At 41.5% G+C, this 15,460-nt stretch overlaps 1 protein-coding gene and 1 long non-coding RNA gene across 2 annotated transcripts; both read right to left on the bottom strand.

The window, feature by feature from the left end:
- Positions 1-462: 462 nt before the first annotated feature.
- Vom1r97l1 (vomeronasal 1 receptor 97 like 1) lies at positions 463-6,604 on the bottom strand. The gene is made up of 4 exons (XR_005503338.2): positions 6,557-6,604; positions 4,943-5,031; positions 2,434-2,581; positions 463-1,764 (listed from the first exon to the last, which is right to left on the bottom strand). It is a non-coding gene; the product is annotated as a vomeronasal 1 receptor 97 like 1 (long non-coding RNA).
- LOC134478863 (vomeronasal type-1 receptor 44-like) lies at positions 2,943-4,724 on the bottom strand. The gene has a single exon (XM_063286969.1). It carries the CDS (start codon positions 4,691-4,693, stop codon positions 3,809-3,811), a length of 885 nt encoding a protein of 294 aa, XP_063143039.1. The 5' UTR covers positions 4,694-4,724; the 3' UTR covers positions 2,943-3,808.
- Positions 6,605-15,460: the final 8,856 nt, after the last annotated feature.

Here is a 15,460-nt window from a genome sequence, read left to right as displayed (position 1 = left end):
TCTATACAATAAGCAGACTTCTAGCTTATTTGGTTGTCTCACTCTTGGTTGTTTTCAGCAACTGGGGAACATAGATACACTGTGAAATTGTTATGGAAAGTAAGATAATTCAGTGAGAGAAAAGAAGTTTTACATGGATTGACTGATAGAGCATGACAATAGTTAGACTCAGACACACAAAACACATGCCATTCTGAGGTTCAAGAGACAGGGCAACAGAATTTTTTTTTCCTTGATTGACAGACTTTCAATTCAGCATGGAAATAACTGTCCTAGATCTCTGTTTATGAGACATATGATGTGTATTCACTCACACTAACTGGGTGTCTAGAAGATTCAAATGGCATCTTCACATGTTTTTGTGCTTCCTCGTAATAAAGACATATTATCTTCATACAGATATCACAGCATTGTCTCTAGTTCCCCTGAGGTTCAGTGGATATATTATTGACTCACAACAAAGACCTGAGTTCAGATACCCAATATCCACATATCATGAGTACCAGGCAGCTTCCACCCCAGCGCTCTTATGTGCAGATGGGAGGTGAATTCCAAGGGTCTCTGCAGTACTTAGCCTGGCCTACACACTAAGGAATAACAAGAGACCCAACCTTAAACAAAGTGGAAGGTCAGGCCGAGTGTAATAAGCCCGGTGAAATCTGTTATCTACATGCATATCACAATGCATGAGTGACTGCATTCACAAACATGAACACACACACACACACACACACACACACACAAATTTAAAGTGTTCCCCATAAAGTCACATAATGACAAGAATATAAATGCAACAGAATGTAACTTTTCAATAATAAAACCTTATGAAAAACGTGTGCTGAAAACAGATTTGAAGACTGTTCTCTGCTCATCTGAATCTTTTTAGTCTCTCTTGGGAAAGCAAATCTCTTGGTTGAGATCCTGCCAGAGCCCTGCTCAGCTCTGGTACTCAGTTGCAAAGGCAGCCCCAATGTTGTGTCTCCTGGATGGAGTTTCCTGTGAGTGCATGAGTCTGAATACAAATAGAAGGTCAGACATGGGAATCATTGGTATTAGCTGATGCCATAAACAAATGAGCTTGAAAAATGCCTTACATTAGCAGTGAAATACCCAAACTTGCCATGAGTGTTTTCACATAGGTGACAGTACTGTGTGTCACTCAGTGTTTGACACAGATTCAGTGCTAAACACACATTCTAGGCTTGCAAATTTATTGCTTGAATAGCACCAGTTTTTAGGGTTTTTACTGAAAGAAATAATTCAAACCTTGGGTGATGTGAGGAGACATAATGGCAATAGATTAGGTTACATCGACTGTCTTCATTTTAAATAAGTCGTGCCACCTCACAAAGGGTTACATATCAACACAAGATCGCCAGCAGCAGCCCAGACCACAGGTATCAGTTTGGGCTTTGGTGGTGACTCAGACCAGAGACATCAACACATACCTCAGCTGCAGCAGGACAATGTACCCAGAAAATGTCTTGGTGACAGCCAGGATCAGGACCCCACGATCTCCTCACACCTGTCTCTTCCTCTCTGCTTTGTGTTTCTAGCTACATCTCTGCACTGTGCACAGATCCCTGAGTTTTGCTTTCTCTTGCATCTCTCCACAGCGTTTCATTTTTCCCATCTCTCCATCACACATTCCTCCATGCTTGGATGTCTTTATTCCAGCTTTCCCAGGAGAGCATTGTCAGGACAGGAACTTGGGTCAGGTTATCATTTTTATAATTGCATCCTAGCCTCTTCATTTTGAATATCCTGCAGTAATATATATTATGGTATTAGAAACATGGTAATACATAATACTTTTATATTATTTATAATTGTTATATTATACACATATTAACATATTACATATCATAATTATTTATAATTTACAAACACACACACACAAACTCACAGCCTACACAATGCTTACATCATGCTAAATATATGTATCTCTAGCATTTGTCACTTCCTTATGATGAATGTTTTTGAAGCATTTCTTCTTGCTGTTTGAAATCTCTAGTAAACTATTGTTACCTCCAATCACCATATTCTGCAGAGCATACTAGAGATTGATTTTTCTCTGCTATTTTGTCCTTCTTACTGAAAACAGATTGTTTTTCTCATAGGATATACTCTGATTATAGCTCATCCTCAGTCTACTCCTACCAGCTCTTCCCAATCCCCTCTCCCATCGGATCCACTCTACTTCTGTCTCTCATTAGAAAAAAAAAAACAGCTTTCTAAGAGGCAACACCAAAACATAAAATACAATAATACAAAACAAAAACATCACAGTCAAGTTGGACACATATAACCAACAGAAGGAGAGGGGCCCTAGAGAAGGCACAAGAATGAAAGAGTGGGTCACTCTCACTACAGGAGCTGCATAGAAACCCTAAACTGAATGCTATAATATTATGCAGAGGACTTGGTGCAGACCTGTGCAGGTCCTGTGCTTGCTGCTTCAGTCCAGGTGAGTTCTGAGGAGCTTTGCACAGTGGATTTAGAGGTGTTGTTGTCTTGATGGCCTCCATTTCCTCTGTTCTTTCACGGTTTCTGCCTTGTCTTCCTAGGGGTTCCCTGAATTCTAAGGAGAGAGATTTGATTTAGGGATCCCACTGGAAGCTATGTATTCCCAAGGTCTCTCTCTCTCTCTCTCTCTCTCTCTCTCTCTCTCTCTCTCTCTCTCTCTCTCTGCATAATGGCATAATGTCTGGTTGTGGGTCTCTGTATTTCTTCCGAGCTGCTGCAGGAGGAAGTCTCTCATGATGACTGAATACAGCACTCATCTAGGAGTACAGAAGAACATCACTGAGACATTTTATCATTACCTTTTATTAAGACTAGAAGTAATTACTTTTGCCATCAACATCTGGTCTATCTAGTTTCTTATTCTTGCTCACCCAAACACTGTTGGGTATGGGTCAATCTCATGAAATGGGCCTTAAGTCAATCCACATCCTGGTTGGCTACTCCTATAAGTTTTCTGCCAGGTTGCCCTGGGTCATTTTGCTGGCAGGACAGCATTAGCGAGAAAGGCTTTGTGGATGGTTGGTGTTTGCCTTCTCTTACAGTAGGCTGAAGAGTATCTTCTCATATGAAAGACACTAGAATGTAGGGTGATGTATCCATAGAGGCAACAGCTCAATCTCTCCTTGTTACACATTGATTTTCTGAGACAGGATAGTAATATGTGTTTCTCTTTGAGGGTATTCAGCTGTGTAAAGTGTGTGGCTGTGTTTGTGTTCACCTGCACAAAGTTTGCTCTGAGGAGGTATTGGTTTAATCTCAAGTATTCAGGCATGCTACAAGCCCACAGTTTTCTTGATGTTTACTGAGACTAAGGCTAAGTAATTAGGTATGACTAATTTATTCTTTAAATTTGAATATTTTGACCCCAGGTAAAGTACTCTGTTCATCATCTCTCTCAATTTGAGTCCTCTAAGATCTGTCATTGTAATTCACTCTGTTGGTGTCTCTCTGGCAGGGTACATGTTCAAGATGTTCCTGGTGGACTAAGCCCTCTCACAGATCTCCTTCAAAAACACACTGAGAAATCTAAACCTTTAATGATATCTGAGAAGACATGCTGTTTAATCTTCCTTTATATACTTGTCATCCACACACAAAGGAAACAGAGTTAACAGAAAAAAGAAAATTTTCTTATATGAATTTAAGCCCAAGAATGTTGCAAATATGTCACGATCCATAGCTCTGATTACAACTTACTGGAATATATTCAGGGTCCATGCCCATCACTGAATGATCAAATATGTGCTATTCTGTCAAACATTGTCCTCAAAAACTTAATGATTCACTTTTCAGTGCAAATGAACACAAAAGGACTGACTGTGGCATAGCTATGGGACACAATAATATGGAAACAGAAGAATATAGAGCAATCCTTGAACTTCATCCTTGAGTAGAAGACAACATTTTCCAAAATGTAGAGAACCACAAAAAAGATCATGAGCAGCAGGATGGTCCTGATGGCTCTTTGCTCTGGCGATGCTTTTGTAGAAACTCTGGTGCTCTGAAGATGCTGGGCCTGATTCTTGTGCCTCCATAGGAGAGCCACCATGTACCCACTGGACAGGGCCATGATACTAATAAGAAAGGCTTCCCTGATGGCCATCGGTGTGGAAAACATGCTTCTTCTGGAATAACTCACAGGTAGGAGTGAGCAGGACTGAGTAACATACATAAAATTATCTGAAGTCAAGTTAGGGGTAGCAATAATTGATACTAAGTAGTGACTGCTAAAGGACATATAGAAAACACAGAGGAAAAGAAAGGCACCTGAGATGTGATGGGGATATTTATGTTTAAACTTTGTTAAACGGGAGCTTCTAGGACTGAGAATGATGGTCCAAAGGATATTCAGAGAACAAATAGCACAAAGAGTGAGTCCCCTCAAAAATCTGTGCAAATAGATAAAGGACTGGCATGTGGTAGAATCCCATCTCCCCTGATATGTAAACATGTCCAGAACTATGAGGCCCATAGTTATAAGCAGCATTAGTTGGGTTAGGGACAAGAAAGCAATGTAAAGGTCAATGGGTTTGGGCCTGTTCTCACCAAGGAGCATGGAAAGGTGGGCAAAAAACAGGATACTGTTAGCTGAGATCCCAACACTCACTTCAGAGAACAAGGTGATTTTTATGTTTGTGTCAGTGTGAAGTATGTTGTCTTTATTCATTGTATGTGTGTAGGAAGCAAATAGCAACAAACTTGGGTGAAAAGTGAAAACTCTTCATTACAGAACATGGCCTTATTCACAAATGCCATCCAACACCAAGCTTGCACCAAGATGTATACCCTCTGAGTTCTACCTCAGAGTGTGACCTTAAGCACTCAGAGCTCCAGTAACCCCTTTGGAACATATGGAGGTCAGTCCTGTACCTGTGTGAGAGGACCCTAGCTGTGAAAGAGCGTGCTCTATACATACCCACTAAACCTGGAACTGTTTCTGGCACAGAATGGTCTCTATAGACATGTCAGCTGATGGTTTTCTCATGAAGTGCCTTGTCATGTGGCCTGGGAAAGAAAATTCAGCTCTGTTAATGATTGATCAGCTCTTTCCCTGCCTGAAGAAGATGATAATGTGCATATTGGAGACATTTTAAAAGTTTAAAAAATAAGTAATATATGCATTCACTAGCAATTACCAAAAAATAATCCTGAGACATGTTTCTTTCCTGTCATTTTTATGAAATGCAGGCTTTTATGTTCCACTGAATATAAACACAAGGAAATGGAGACAGAGGGGGGTGGGGGGAGAGAGAGAGAAAGACAGAGAGAGAGAGAGAGAGAGAGAGAGAGGGAGAGAGAAGACGGAAGAGGGCGGGCTAATGATCCTTGCAAAGGCATCACATTCTCAAACTCCTCAGGTAGTGATTGTTGTCTTCCTCTCTATATTGGGGTTGTGCTATTTTAGGATCACTGCAATATCTACAGCCATGCAAAACATAAGTCACTTAGGACAGCCAGGGGGTTGAAGGCAAAGGAATCTTAAGCTATACTCCTGGCATCATGGATTCAGGAGCTGGTTGCCCTGAAATCAGAGGATTCTTATTAGGATGGAGGTAAAGGTTGACAGTCCCTTTCTCTCACTAGAAACACCTGAGAGAGTAGCATGATGTCCTGTAACTGTGAGTACCAGTTTGTCAGCAGAGACACAGACAACAGCCTTGAACCACCTACCAGCACCAATCAGTCTTTGCAGGACATTCAACTGTGCCTATGTGAAAGTATGTAGAAAATTTCAGGCTAATGCATCATTTATACTCAAAGCATTCTAGTGACTAACAGCACTTCATAGAAACAAGCTAAAATGTTTATAAACAAGCTAAAAGCCTGTCTTCCCAAATGTTAGTCCTCACATGGATAACTACCCAACACAGAACAAGAGATGGGAGAACAGGACAGCCACTCCTTGCCATCAGAAAAATGATGTAAGAGAGAGACTTTTTGCACAATAGCTCATACTGCAACTTCTGCCTGTGTCCTTGAGATAAAACTGTACCATGCCTAAAATTACCTTTATATCCTGGTCTGTTATGTTTCCTCCAGAGACACCAAATGTTTTGTACATAAGGAAAAGACCTGTCTTTGGGAAATAGGTTTTGGGAGAGGAAGGAAAGGCTTAGAGGGTGGAAGAGGACAAAAGACACCTGGAGCAAGAAATATCCAAAGAAATACTGAGTATTCTTGCTAGTAGAAATGTAAAGACTTCGATAGCTCAAGAGCATGAGATAGCCCCAGTTCTGTATGCAGCCAGGAAAACATGACTGTAAACACTGTGTCATCCTTCAGTTACACACATCATAGGCAGCCTGAGATCCATGGCATCATCAATAGGCCTCAAACAAGTGGCCAGTGTTCACCACAACAATGACCTGACCTTGTCATCTGGGGGTGAGTATAGAACAGAATGGAAGAGGGAAACCTCTCTGCAGAGTCCACGGCAAGCTGAGTGCTTATGGCCCTGTGGGTACACTGCATCCAGGTAGGAGAAAGGCAGACTGTCTGCATCCTCCTCTATGACATGGCTTTAGCCTACCTGCACACTGGTATTGAGTGATTGTGTAAAGAGCACAGTTTAAGTCAGGTCTGAGCAACACGTTTCTGTCCTTGTGTTTCTGAAACTGTGTGCTTGTATTCATCATTGTCACAAGCTCACCCTAACCATAGCTCTCATCCTTGCTGTGCCTCCCTGTAGAATGGAATGAAGGTTTGGAAGGTTGGATTGGCTCTGCTGTATGAAATAAGGTTCTGTTTGGAATGGAGTTACAATGGGCAGTATTCTTTACCTAAAAATTCGACTTGGTCAACTACTTGGAAAACAGTGCGGGAGAAGCCACCAGTGACTCATACAAGAAAAACCGTCAGTAATCAGATGTCAGCAATGTGTCAAGAGAGGACATGAGGGAGAGAGACCTCACCGCCTGGTCAGGTGGGCACTCCTGAGGCTGCAGAGCAGAGGAGACCACCAAAACAGCCCACCACTGCCCACATCCCTGGCCCAAGAAGAAACAATATAAGGCCTCTGGGTTCCCGTAGGGGAGGGCCCAGGAGCGGCAGGACCCCTGCACCTGAAACACCGCCGGAACCTGAAGGAAACAGTCTGGATAAACAGTTCTCTGCACCCAAATCCCGTGGGAGGAAGAGCTAAACCTTCAGAGAGGCAGACACGCCTGGGAAACCAGAAGAGACTGCACTCTGCACACACATCTCGGACGCCAGAGGAAAATACCAAACGCCCTCTGGAAACCTAGTGCACGGAAGCTCCCGGAAAGGGTGGGACAGATCTTCCTGGTTGCTGCAGCCACAGAGAGCTCATGGGCAGCACCCCGAGAGCAAACTTGAGCCTCGGGACCGCAGGTAAGACCAACTTTTCTGCTGCAAGTGACCTGCCTGGTGAACTCAAGACACAGGCCCACAGGAACAGCTGAAGACCTGTAGAGAGGAAAAACTACACGCCCGAAAGCAGAACACTCTGTCCCCATAACTGGCTGAAAGAAAACAGGAAAACAGGTCTATGGCACTCCTGACACACAGGCTTATAGGACAGTCTAGCCACTGTCAGAAATAGCAGAACAAAGTAACACTAGAGATAATCTGATGGCGAGAGGCAAGCGCAGGAACCCAAGCAACAGAAACCAAGACTACATGGCATCATCAGAGCCCAATTCTCCCACCAAAATAAACATGGAATATCCAAACACACCAGAAAAGCAAGATCTAGTTTCAAAATCATATTTGATCATGATGCTGGAGGACTTCAAGAAAGATGTGAAGAACTCCCTTAGAGAAACACAGGAAAACATTAATAAACAAGTAGAAGCCTACAGAGAAGAATCGCAAAAATCCCTGAAAGAATTCCAGGAAAACACAATCAAACAGTTGAAGGAATTAAAAATGGAAATAGAAGCAATCAAGAAAGAACACATGGAAACAACCCTGGATATAGAAAACCAAAAGAAGAGACAAGGAGCTGTAGATACAAGCTTCACCAACAGAATACAAGAGATGGAAGAGAGAATCTCAGGAGCAGAAGATTCCATAGAAATCATTGACTCAACTGTCAAAGATAATGTAAAGCAGAAAAAGCTACTGGTCCAAAACATACAGGAAATCTAGGACTCAATGAGAAGATCAAACCTAAGGATAATAGGTATAGAAGAGAGTGAAGACTCCCAGCTCAAAGGACCAGTAAATATCTTCAACAAAATCATAGAAGAAAACTTCCCTAACCTAAAAAAGAGATACCCATAGGCATACAAGAAGCCTACAGAACTCCAAATAGATTGGACCAGAAAAGAAACACCTCCCGTCACATAATAGTCAAAACACCAAACGCACAAAATAAAGAAAGAATATTAAAAGCAGTAAAGGGAAAAGGTCAAGTAACATATAAAGGCAGACCTATCAGAATCACACCAGACTTTTCGCCAGAAACTATGAAGGCCAGAAGATCCTGGACTGATGTCATACAGACCCTAAGAGAACACAAATGCCAGCCCAGGTTACTGTATCCTGCAAAACTCTCAATTAACATAGATGGAGACACCAAGATATTCCATGACAAAACCAAATTTACACAATATCTTTCTACAAATCCAGCACTACAAAGGATAATAAATGGTAAAGCCCAACATAAGGAGGCAAGCTATACCCTAGAAGAAGCAAGAAACTAATCGTCTTGGCAACAAAACAAAGAGAATGAAAGCACACAAACATAACCTCACATCCAAATATGAATATAACAGGAAGCAATAATCACTGTTCCTTAATATCTCTCAACATCAATGGCCTCAACTCCCCAATTAAAAAGACATAGATTAACAAACTGGATACGAAACGAGGACCCTGCATTCTGCTGCCTACAGGAAACACACCTCAGAGACAAAGACAGACACTACCTCAAAGTGAAAGGCTGGAAAACAACTTTCCAAGCAAATGGTCAGAAGAAGCAAGCTGGAGTAGCCATTCTAATATCAAATAATATCAATTTCCAACTAAAAGTCATCAAAAAAGATAAGGAAGGACACTTCATATTCATCAAAGGAAAAATCCACCAAGATGAACTCTCAATCCTAAATATCTATGCCCCAAATACAAGGGCACCTACATACGTAAAAGAAACCTTACTAAAGCTCAAAACACACATTGCACCTCACACAATAATAGTGGGAGATTTCAACACCCCACTCTCATCAATGGACAGATCATGGAAACAGAAATTAAACAGAGACGTAGACAGACTAAGAGAAGTCATGAGCCAAATGGACTTAACGGATATTTATAGAACATTCTATCCTAAAGCAAAAGGATATACCTTCTTCTCAGCTCCTCATGGTACTTTCTCCAAAATTGACCATATAATTGGTCAAAAAACGGGCCTCACAGGTACAGAAAGATAGAAATAATCCCATGTGTGCTATCAGACCACCACGGCCTAAAACTGGTCTTCAATAACAATAAGGGAAGAATGCCCATATATACATGGAAATTGAACAATGCTCTACTCAATGACAACCTATTCAAGGAAGAAATAAAGAAAGAAATTAAAAACTTTTTAGAATTTAATGAAAATGAAGGTACAACATACCCAAACTTATGGGACACAATGAAAGCTGTGCTAAGAGGAAAACTCATAGCGCTGAGTGCCTGCAGAAAGAAACAGGAAAGAGCATATGTCAGCAGCTTGACAGCACACCTAAAAGCTCTAGAGCAAAAAGAAGCAAATATACCCAGGAGGAGTAGAAGGCAGGAAATAATCAAACTCAGAGCTGAAATCAACCAAGTAGAAACAAAAAGGACCATAGAAAGAATCAACAGAACCAAAAGTTGGTTCTTTGAGAAAACCAACAAGATAGATAAACCCTTAGCCAGACTAACGAGAGGACACAGAGAGTGTGTCCAAATTAACAAAATCAGAAATGAAAAGGGAGACATAACTACAGATTCAGAGGAAATTCAAAAAATCATCAGATCTTACTATAAAAGCCTATATTCGACAAAACTTGCAAATCTGCAGGAAATGGACAATTTCCTAGACAGATACCAGGTACCGAAGTTAAATCAGGAACAGATAAACCAGTTAAACAACCCCATAACTCCTAAGGAAATAGAAGCAGTCATTAAAGGTCTCCCAACCAAAAAGAGCCCAGGTCCAGACGGGTTTAGTGCAGAATTCTATCAAACCTTCATAGAAGACCTCATACCAATATTATCCAAACTATTCCACAAAATTGAAACAGATGGATCACTCCCGAATTCCTTCTATGAAGCCACAATTACTCTTATACCTAAACCACACAAAGACCCAACAAAGAAAGAGAACTTCAGACCAATTTCCCTTATGAATATCGACGCAAAAATACTCAATAAAATTCTGGCAAACCGAATCCAAGAGCACATCAAAACAATCATCCACCATGATCAAGTAGGCTTCATCCCAGGCATGCAGGGATGGTTTAATATACGGAAAACCATCAACGTGATCAATTATATAAACAAACTGAAAGAACAAAACACATGATCATTTCATTAGATGCTGAGAAAGCATTTGACAAAATTCAACACCCCTTCATGATAAAAGTCCTGGAAAGAATAGGAACTCAAGGCCCAAACCTGAACATAGTAAAAGCCATATACAGCAAACCAGTTGCTAACATTAAACTAAATGGAGAGAAAGTTGAAGCAATCCCATTAAAATCAGGGACTAGACAAGGCTGCCCACTCTCTCCCTACTTATTCAATATAGTTCTTGAAGTTCTAGCCAGAGCAAACAGACAACAAACGGACGTCAAGGGGATACAGATCGGAAAAGAAGAAGTCAAAATATCACTATTTGCAGATGATATGATAGTTTATTTAAGTGATCCCAAAAGTTCCACCAGAGAACTACTAAAGCTGATAAACAACTTCAGCGAAGTGGCTGGGTATAAAATTAACTCAAGTAAATCAGTAGCCTTCCTCTACACAAAAGAGAAACAAGCCGAGAAAGAAATTAGGGAAACGACAACCTTCATAATAGAACCAAATAATATAAAGTACCTCGGTGTGACTTTAACCAAGCAAGTAAAAGATCTGTACAATAAAAACTTCAAGACACTGAGGAAAGAAATTGAAGAAGACCTCAGAAGATGGAAAGATCTCCCATGCTCATGGATTGGCAGGATTAATATAGTAAAAATGGCCATTTTACCAAAAGCGATCTACAGATTCAACGCAATCCCCATCAAAATACCAATCCAATTCTTCAGAGAGTTAGACAGAACAATTTGCAAATTCATCTGGAATAACAAAAAACCCAGGATAGCTAAAACTATCCTCAACAATAAAAGGACTTCAGGGGGAATCACTATCCCTGAACTCAAGCAGTATTACAGAGCAATAGTGATAAAAACTGCATGGTATTGGTACAGAGACAGACAGATAGACCAATGGAATAGAATTGAAGACCCAGAAATGAACCCACACACCTATGATCACTTGATTTTTGACAAAGGAGCCAAAACCATCCAATGGAAAAAAGATAGCATTTTCAGCAAATGGTGCTGGTTCAACTGGAGGTCAACATGTAGAAGAATGCAGATCGATCCATGCTTATCACCCTGTACAAAGCTTAAGTCCAAGTGGATCAAGGACCTCTACATCAAACCAGATACACTCAAACTAATAGAAGAAAAACTAGGGAAGCATCTGGAACACATGGGCACTGGAAAAAATTTCCTGAACAAAACACCAATGGCTTACGCTCTAAGATCAAGAATCGACAAATGGGATCTCATAAAACTGCAAAGCTTCTGTAAGGCAAAGGACACTGTGGTTAGGACAAATCGGCAACCAACAGATTGGGGAAAGATCTTTACCAATCCTACAACAGATAGAGGCCTTATATCCAAAATATACAAAGAACTCAAGAAGTTAGACTGCAGGGAGACAAATAACCCTATTAAAAAATGGGGTTCAGAGCTAAACAAAGAATTCACAGCTGAGGAATGCCGAATGGCTGACAAACACCTAAAGAAATGTTCAACATCTTTAGGCATAAGGGAAATGCAAATCAAAACAACCCTGAGCTTTCACCTCATACCAGTGAGAATGGCTAAGATCAAAAACTCAGGTGACAGCAGATGCTGGCGAGGATGTGGAGAAAGAGGAACACTCCTCCATTGTTGGTGGGATTGCAGACTGGTACAACCATTCTGGAAATCAGTCTGGAGGTTCCTCAGAAAATTGGACATTGAACTGCCTGAGGATCCAGCTATACCTCTCTTGGGCATATACCCAAAAGATGCCCCAACATATAAAAAAGACACGTGCTCCACTATGTTCATCGCAGCCTTATTTATAATAGCCAGAAGCTGGAAAGAACCCAGATGCCCTTCAACAGAGGAATGGATACAGAAAATGTGGTACATCTACACAATGGAATATTACTCAGCTATCAAAAACAACGGCTTTATGAAATTGGTAGGCAAATGGTTGGAACTGGAAAATATCATCCTGAGTGAGCTAACCCAATCACAGAAAGACATACATGGTATGCACTCACTGATAAGTGGCTATTAGCCCAAATGCTTGAATACCCTAGATGCCTAGAACAAATGAAACTCAAGACGGATGATCAAAATGTGAATGCTTCACTCCTTCTCTAAAAGGGGAACAAGACTGAAGGAACACCCATTCAGAGCCTGCCCCACACTTGGCCCATACATATACAGCCCCCCAATTAGACAAGATGGATGCAGCAAAGAAGTGCAGACCGACAGGAGCCGGATGTAGATCTCTCCTGAGAGACACAGCCAGAATACAGCAAATACAGAGGTGAATGCCAGCAGCAAACCACTGAACTGAGAATAGGTCCCCCGTTGAAGGAATCAGAGAAAGAACTGGAAGAGCTTGAAGGGGCTCAAGACCCCATATGTACAACAATGCCAAGCAACCAGAGCTTCCAGGGACTAAGGCACTACCTAAAGACTATACATGGACTGACCCTGGACTCTGACCCCATAGGTAGCAATGAATATCCTAGTAAGAGCACCAGTGGAAGGGGAAGCCCTGGGTCCTGCTAAGACTGAACCCCCAGTGAACTAGACTATGGGGGGAGGGCGGCAATGTGGGGAGGGTTGGGAGGGGAACACCCATAAGGAAGGGGAGGGGGGAGGGGGATGTTTGCCCGGAAACCAAAGAATTATTATTAAGTATTAAATAAATTTTAAAAAAAAGATAAAAAAAAAAGAGAGAGGACATGAAAAAGGGGACTGTGTGGCTGTGATAGGTGAAACCACGAGAAATACTTGGGCTAAGAAGGGACTGAAATGCTTTTTATTGCTCTCTGGGCTCACACTTACAGCTAGACTGTTACAGTATTTAAAAAACATCTTCAGAGACTCCAGAGAAGACAGCGTGTTCTTATGGCAAAGAGACAGGAAGTCCCAGAGACGCCTTGTCACAGACCTGAGAGAGGTTTTGTCAGAAGCCTGCTGTTACTATAGAGACCAAGCAGTTCTGCAGAAGAAACTTTGACACAATCTGTGATGTGATGGATCAATCCCATGATGGAACAAAGGATTAATGTCCTCCCTGTCCAGCAGCTTTGATGGGTGGAGTCCTTGTGACAAAAAGGGAGATAGATTTCAGTTTATCTATTTCTAACACCATGAGAAGATACAGTTTGGGGAATTATGAAAACTAGTAAGAGAGACTAGACCTAGAGAAAGCAACAAAATCCAGGTATTCCCATTATTTGAGTGCTTTGTTATTGTTTCTGCCAAGAAACAAGAGTCATAAATTCCTGTTCTTAGGACCTGGGGAAACCATGACCAAGTACACCACAAACAAGATATTTCATAACTGGCAATCATGTTCTTTGAATGATACATCCCCTGGGTCAGAGCCCAAGCTACAAACAGCCTCTGAGTTCTAATAGCTCTAGATGAACGGGGAGTGAGACACAGCACACTGTGAGGCTGTCCACTGTGCAGCTTTGAACCTGCAGCTTCATGTCCTTGTAAGGATTCTGCCTTAGGGTTTTATTGCTGTGGACAGACACCATGACCAAGACAACTCTTATGAGAACAACATTTAACTGGGACTGGCTTACAGGTTCAGAGGTTCAGTCCAATATCATCAAGGAGGGAGCGTGGCAGAGTTCAGGTAGGCATAGTAAATGAGAAGCAGAGAATTCTACATCTTGTTCCAAAGGCAAACAGGAGAAGACTACCTTCCAGGAAGCTAGGAGGAGCGTCTCAAAGCCCACACCCACAGTGAGCCACTTCCTGCAAAAAGACCAAACCTATTGTGTGCTTATGTTTGTCATTGTCACACAGCTTACACTTACCATGATACCATGGTTCTTACCTGTATTGTGTCTCCCTGAAAAATGGACCAAGGCTTGAAAAAGTGGGACTGGCAGTGCTTCATGAAAAGTAGGTTTTGTTTAAAACGGAGTTCCATCAGGCAATAGTATTTATCTAAAATTTCTACTTGTACAACTATTTGGAAGACAGTGAGAGAGATGCCACCAGTGACTCATACAAGGAAAACGATCAGGAATCAAATGTCAGCAATGTATTGAGAAAGGACATGAAGAAAAGGGACTGCATGGGTGCTATGGGGGAAACCATGAGAAATACTTGGGCTAAGAAGGGATTGGAATGCTTTTCATTGTTCTCTGGGTTCCCACTTGCAGAGAGATGGTCACAGTATTTAAAAACACATCTTCAGAAACTCCAGAGAAGACAGTGTGCTATAATGGTGAAGTCCCAGAGAAGGTGAGGGATCTACATCTTCTTCCAAAGGTAAACAAGAGAAGAGTATTTTCCAGAAAGATAGGAGGAGGGTCTCATAGCCTATTGCACAGTGAACCACTTGCCCCCAAAAGGCCACTCCTACTTTAGCAAGGCTACACGTCCTAATAGTGCCACTCCCTGGACCAAGCTTATTCAAACCACTGTATTCCACTTACTGATATCCACGGTCTTGTTCACATATGAGTCTACAGGAGTAATACCCATCCATAGCAAAATAAAAACTACATTTCGTCCAATTTCCAAAGTCCCTATATTCTATAGCAGTCTCAACACTGTAAAAACTCCAAAGTTCAAAGTCTCTTCTGAGATTCATCCAATCACTTAACTGTATTCCCCCAAACAAGACAGAAAAACAGCTGGGCAAAATCAAAACCGCATCTCCATGTCTGATGTCAAAACAGTTTTCAGATCTCCAACTCCTTTTTCATCTTTGTTGACTGCAACAAACGCCTTTCTCCTTGCTGGTTCCACTCTCTGTTAGCAACTTTCCTCAGCAGATAGCCCACAGCTCTGTCAGCTCAAACATCTTGGGGACTCCAAGGCAACTTCAACATTACAACTTCTTCCAGTGCCTGCAATCAACATCTGATCTTCAATGGCTCCTTCAAAAGGCTTGGGTCACACATTCTTCTCCTCTG

The sequence above is a fragment of the Rattus norvegicus genome, chromosome 4, assembly GCF_036323735.1.
Source record: "Rattus norvegicus strain BN/NHsdMcwi chromosome 4, GRCr8, whole genome shotgun sequence".
Taxonomy (NCBI): domain Eukaryota; kingdom Metazoa; phylum Chordata; class Mammalia; order Rodentia; family Muridae; genus Rattus; species Rattus norvegicus.
Note: the sequence above shows the minus strand (reverse complement) of the source record. Positions and strands in the feature narration are given on the sequence as shown.